This window comes from Coregonus clupeaformis, unplaced genomic scaffold (genome assembly GCF_020615455.1).
Source record: "Coregonus clupeaformis isolate EN_2021a unplaced genomic scaffold, ASM2061545v1 scaf3098, whole genome shotgun sequence".
In the NCBI taxonomy this organism is placed as follows: Eukaryota; Metazoa; Chordata; class Actinopteri; order Salmoniformes; family Salmonidae; genus Coregonus; species Coregonus clupeaformis.
In genome coordinates this window covers 1152-7500 of record NW_025536552.1, presented here as the reverse complement: position 1 = coordinate 7500, position 6349 = coordinate 1152, and the positions used below count along the sequence as shown (strand labels likewise).

At 48.7% G+C, this 6349-nt stretch overlaps 1 protein-coding gene across 1 annotated transcript in view; it reads left to right on the top strand.

Moving 5' to 3' along the window:
* LOC121561477 (ankyrin-2-like) overlaps positions 1 to 5965 on the top strand; it is a gene marked incomplete at both ends in the record, with an annotated part of 49425 nt that extends 43460 nt beyond the window's left edge. Inside the window, 6 exon segments of the mRNA XM_045220070.1 lie at positions 5411 to 5494; positions 5496 to 5564; positions 5566 to 5614; positions 5616 to 5632; positions 5866 to 5890; positions 5892 to 5965. Of these exon segments, the coding sequence (XP_045076005.1) occupies positions 5411 to 5494; positions 5496 to 5564; positions 5566 to 5614; positions 5616 to 5632; positions 5866 to 5890; positions 5892 to 5965 (318 nt within the window).
* Between the last annotated feature and the right edge of the window lie 384 nt (positions 5966 to 6349).

Sequence of the window (6349 nt, the reverse complement as noted above, 5' to 3'; positions counted from 1 at the left end):
AAGTCAGTAGAATGGAATGGAAGTCAGTAGAATGGAATGGAAGTGATTATAATGGAATGGAAGTGATTATAATGGAATGGAAGTCAGTAGAATGGAATGGAAGTCAGTAGAATGGAATGGAAGTGATTATAATGGAATGGAAGTCAGTAGAATGGAATGGAAGTCAGTAGAATGGAATGGAAGTGATTATAATGGAATGGAAGTCAGTAGAATGGAATGGAAGTCAGTAGAATGGAATGGAAGTGATTATAATGGAATGGAAGTGATTATAATGGAATGGAAGTGATTATAATGGAATGGAAGTCAATAGAATGGAATGGAAGTGATTATAATGGAATGGAAGTCAGTAGAATGGAATGGAAGTGATTATAATGGAATGGAAGTGATTATAATGGAATGGAAGTGATTATAATGGAATGGAAGTCAGTAGAATGGAATGGAAGTGATTATAATGGAATGGAAGTGATTATAATGGAATGGAAGTCAGTAGAATGGAATGGAAGTCAATAGAATGGAATGGAACTGGGGTGAATGGAATGGAAGTCAGTAGAATGGAATGGAAGTGGAATGTCAGGCCTCACTGTGTTCCCTCCTCACCTGTCACCACACCATGTCATCTCAGAATGATGTCACACAACAGTTGTTCCATCCCAGTTTCAGTTTGCTACCCAACACAGACAGCAACACTGATGCTCTGTCTGCATGAGTCCAGATTACGGATTAACATAGCAGGGATTAACATGGATCCATGAGTCCGGGATCCCGAGGACTGTCCCAGGAACACTCTTCACATTTCCCGGGAAAATCCTGGAAATGACAACATTTTCCCCAATATGGCACTAATGCAATTCCACTTAATACACAACATGCACAGCAGCAGTTTAGCAAAAAAATACAATAGTCCATTATCCAAACACGTTGTCATGGAAACCTTTAGACGAGCGCATTAACTTCACACAAAGCCGCCATAAATTCAAAGCACGCGCGACCCGCATGCAGGAAACAGGAAACAGGAAACAGGAAACCCCTACAGTATAGCGTAGAATGGAACGTGTGCCTCTTTGAGCTGTCACTGGAACTCTTCAGACAGGCTCATATGCACAATTCACTACATAGGCATCTCTGTCACAGACATGAAGACTGTTAACAATTCACTACATAGGCATCTCTGTCACAGACAAGAAGTTTGTTAACAATTCAGAGAAGCAAGAGGGAAAATTCTATCTTCTCCTGTCCTCTGGAGCCCAGGCTAATCCTAACTCCTGTCTCGCATGAAAATTCCTAATTTTATTCCGTAATCCATAGGTTGCATTGTCAAAGCACGTCTCTTGCCTACGCATGTCAAAATACCGTTATAACATTTCCCAAGCTTCTTTGCGCTGTCTCGTTCTTGCTGCCCATATGAGAGTTTCGGTAGAGAATGTGTGATCAACAAAATGGTATGAGAGTAGATATGGATATTTTTAAACAGAGATGGTCCCCATTAAGATACCTTGATATTTAAACTATTTCCAGTCTTCATCTTCCCGTTATTCATGAGCTGATCTGCTACCTGTATAATCATCAACTTGATTTAGCCAAAAATAGGGAGATATTCTGTCATTCGTTGAAGGAGGTTATCTAGCAAGCTTAGCAACTTTGGTCATTTGACTGCCGTTTGACTGCCGTTACGAAGTCGGTGCTTCCTGTGCGCGCTCCTAGGAGACCTACTGCTGAAATGCGCTGAATTAATTGAGAAACGTGATAACGCTCAGAATTTATAACTGACCTGTCTCGCAATTCACAACAATGTCACTAACCACGTTTCCATCCACAGTTTTTATGCGAGTAAAGTCATACCGTATTAAAAAAAAATAATCACGACAGCTGTGATGGAAACAGGAAGTTTCAGAACAATTGTATAAATGCCGACAGATCGTTTATGTTCATTGGACATGGTGAGATCTTTTTGTGTCTGTAAAATTATGCGAGAAATGGCGGTGGAAACGCCTTTATGCGCAAATCATATCGAAGTAAACTCAAGAGTCACACGTTGATATGGAGTGTGGTCCTCCCACTACGACTCGGGAAACCATGCAGTTTATTAGGCTACAGATTAAATAAATTATGATGAACGTCACAGGGTGGTGAAAGTGAAAGGTGATGAGCTTGATGCTCCTTTCCAATAAATATGGAGGGTCTTATTCTGGTGACATGATGATCGACGCTCGACTGCCGTTTGACAAATACTAAATATTCTCGCTCTTATCCATAATAATCTCATCATGTAGACTAGCCGACCAACACTGTATCTGCGAGCTGTTGATTACAGCGCACGTGCCAAGACCAGAGTAGGCACATTTGATAACGTAACCGTTTTTGTGACAAAACTATCGGTAGAGTTGAAAATGCCGTGGAAACACATTTACATTAAAAATTTAATTTGGTACATTAAACCTAAGCGAAAAAGTACATGTTGTGTGCACTACTTTCTCACGCACTGATTTATATCTGCAACAAGTCCGTTTGGTGGAAAACACATTCCCGATATTGAAAATATGAATCCCTAGTCCAGAGGATCTCTTTTCCTGCTTCCCAAATGGCACCCTATTCCGTACATAGTGTACTACTACAGGGCTGGTCAAAAGTAGTGCACTATATAGGGAATAGGGGTGCCATTTGGGGCAGTTGTACATGCCCTGAAGCCGTTATATAGAATAAACCCAGGATTACATTACTGTACCTTTTCACACACTAAGACAAAGATAAGAGAACAACGGTCTCAAACACTAAATCTGGCTCAAAGTCATGTGGTGTGATATGACTTCACACTTTCTCTGTACACTTTCCCAGATCAACCATTTAACCCCTTCTCTCCCCTTTCCCCTCCTCCCTCTCCCTCCACACCTCTCCCTCTCCTCTCTCCTGCCCTACTCCTTCCATCCCTTCCTCTTCTACCCTTCATCTCTCCTTCCATACTCCCTCTCCATCTCCATCTCTCCTTCCCTACTCCCTCTCCATCTCCATCTCTCCTTCCCTACTCCCTCTCCATCTCCATCTCTCCTTCCCTACTCTCTCTCCATCTCATCTCTCCTCCTCTCTCCATCTCCATCTCTCCTTCCCTACTCTCTCTCCATCTCCATCTCTCCTTCCCTACTCCTCTCCATCTCCATCTCTCCTTCCCTACTCTCTCCATCTCTCCCTACCCTCTCCATCTCCATCTCTCCTTCCCTACTCCCCCCTCTCCATCTCCATCTCTCCTTCCCTACTCCCTCTCCATCTCCATCTCTCCTTCCCTACTCCCTCTCCCTCTCCATCTCCATCTCTCCTTCCCTACTCCCTCTCCATCTCCATCTCTCCTTCCCTACTCTCTCTCCATCTCTCCTTCCCTACTCCCTCTCCATCTCCATCTCTCCTTCCCTACTCCCTCTCCCTCTCCATCTCCATCTCTCCTTCCCTACTCCCTCTTCCATCTCCATCTCTCCTTCCCTACTCCCTCTCCATCTCTATCTCTCCTTTCCTACTCCCTCTCCATCTCCATCTCTCCTTCCCTACCCCTCTCCATCTCCATCTCTCCTTCCTACTCCCTCTCCATCTCCATCTCTCCTTCCCCTACTCACCTCTCCATCTCCATCTCTCCTTCCCTACCTCCCTCTCCATCTCTATCTCCTTCCCTACTCCCTCTCCATCTCCATCTCTCCTTCCCTACTCCCTCTCCATCTCTATCTCTCTCCTTCCACTCCCTCTCCATCTCCATCTCTCCTTCCCTACTCCTCTCCATCTCCCATCTCTCCTTCCCTACTCCCTCTCCATCTCCATCTCCATCTCTCCTTCCCTACTCCCTCTCTCCCATCTCCATCTCCATCTCTCCTTCCCTACTCCCTCTCCATCTCCATCTCTCCTTCCCTACTCTCTCCTCCATCTCCATCTCTCCTTCCCTACTCCCTCTCCATCTCCATCTCTCCTTCCCTACTCCCTCTCCTCATCTCCAACTCTCCTTCCCTACTCCCTCCATCTCCATCTCTCCTCCCTACTCCCTCTCCATCTCCATCTCTCCTTCCCTACTCCCTCTCCATCTCCATCTCTCCTTCCCTACTCCCTCTCCCTCTCCATCTCCATCTCTCCTTCCCTACTCCCTTTCCATCTCCATCTCCATCTCTCCTTCCCTACTCCCTCTCCATCTCTCCTTCCCTACTCCCTCTCCATCTCCATCTCTCCTTCCCTACTCCCTCTCCATCTCCATCTCTCCTTCCCTACTCCCTCCCATCTCCATCTCTCCTTCCCTACTCCTCTCTCCATCTCCATCTCTCCTTCCCTACTCCCTCCCCATCTCCATCTCTCCTTCCCTACTCCCTCTCCATCTCCATCTCTCCTTCCCTACTCCCTCCCCATCTCCATCTCTCCTTCCCTATTCTCTCTCCATCTCCATCTCTCCTTCCCTACTCCCTCTCCATCTCCATCTCTCCTTCCCTACTCCCTCTCCATCTCCATCTCTCCTTCCCTACTCCCTCTCCATCTCCATCTCTCCTTCCCTACTCCCTCTCCATCTCCATCTCTCCTTCCCTACTCCTCTCCATCTCCATCTCTCCCTTCCCTACTCCTCTCCATCTCCATCTCCATCTCTCCTTCCCTACTCCCTCTCCCTCTCCATCTCCATCTCCTCCTTCCCTACTCCCCTCTCCATCTCCATCTCTCCTTCCCTACTCTCTCTCCCGCTCCATCTCCATCTCTCCTTCCCTACTCCCTCTCCATCTCCATCTCTCCTTCCCTCACTTTCTCTCCTCTCCATCTCCAATTCTACTTCCCTACTCCCTCTCCATCTCCATCTCCTTCCCTACTCTCTCCCTCTCATCTCCATCCCTCTCCTTCCCTACTCCTCTCCATCTCCATCTCTCCTTCCTACTCCCTCTCCATCTCCCATCTCTCCTTCCCTACTCCCTCTCCATCTCCATCTCCCTCGCTTCCCTACTCCCTCTCCATCTCCATCTCTCCTTCCCTACTCCCTCTCCATCTCCATCTCTCCTTCCTACTCTTCTCCATCTCTCTTCCCTACTCCTCTCCATCTCCATCTCTCCTTCCCTACTTTCTCTCCATCTCTCCTTCCCTATTCTCTCTCCATCTCCATCTCTCCTTCCCTACTCCCTCTCCATCTCTCATCTCTCCTTCCCTACTCCCTCTCCATCTCCATCTCTCCTTCCCTACTCCTCTCTCTCTCCATCTCTCCTTTCCCTCTACTCCCTCCCCATCTCTCCATCTCTCCTTCCCTACTCCTCTCCATCTCATCTCTCTTCCCTACTCCCTCCCCATCTCCATCTCTCCTTCCCTATTCTCTCTCCATCTCCATCTCTCCTTCCCTACTCCCTCTCCATCTCCCTTTCCCTCCCCCATCCTCCCTCCCCCCTCCTTCCCCCTCTCCCTCCTCTCCCTCCAGCTTCCTGGTCAGTTTCATGGTGGACGCCAGGGGCGGGGCCATGCGTGGTTGCCGCCACAACGGGCTGCGCATCATTGTGCCGCCAGGAAGTGTTCTGCTCCGACCGGGTGACGTGCCGCCTGGTGAAGAGGTACGCCTGGCGTCCATGCCCCCCTGGTGGAGGGAGAGGGGCTGGCAGGACGCATCATAGAGGTCGGCCCCACTGGGGGCACAGTTCCTCGGGTAAGATGGAGAGAGAGAGAGAGAGAGAGAGAGAGAGAGAGAGAGAGAGAGAGAGAGAGAGAGAGAGAGAGAGAGAGAGAGAGAGAGAGAGAGAGAGAGAGAGAGAGAGAGAGAGAGAGAGAGAGAGAGAGAGAGAGAGAGAGAGAGAGAGAGAGAGAGAGAGAGAGAGAGAGAGAGAGAGAGGAAGTATGTGTTAACGTTCTCTTCTTCCCCCGTGCTGCGTAATGGATCAGTAAGCTCCACCTTCCCACGGCCCCGCCCCCCTCTCAACGAGGGAGAGAGTCTGGTCAGCAGGATACTACAGCTGGGGCCTCCTGGCACCAAGTTCCTGGGGTAACTCACACATCACCAAGTTCCTGGGTAACTCACACAGCTCCTCCCAAGTTCCTACTCAAGTTCCTGGGGTAACTCACACATTACAGCTGGGGCCTCCTGGCACCAAGTTCCTGGGGTAACTCACACACTACAGCTGGGCCTCCTGCAAAGTCGGGTAAGTAACTCACACTACAGCTGGGGCCTCCTGGCACCAAGTTCCTGGTATCTCACACTACAGCGGAGTTCCTACAGCTGGGGCCCCCAAGTTCCTGAACCACTACAGCTGGGGCCTCCCGGCACCAAGTTCCTGGGGTAGGAGAGACCACAGAGAGAGAGAGGGGACACCATATACAGTGCCTTCGGAAAGTATTCAGACTTGTTCCACTTTTTTTTATTATCAGT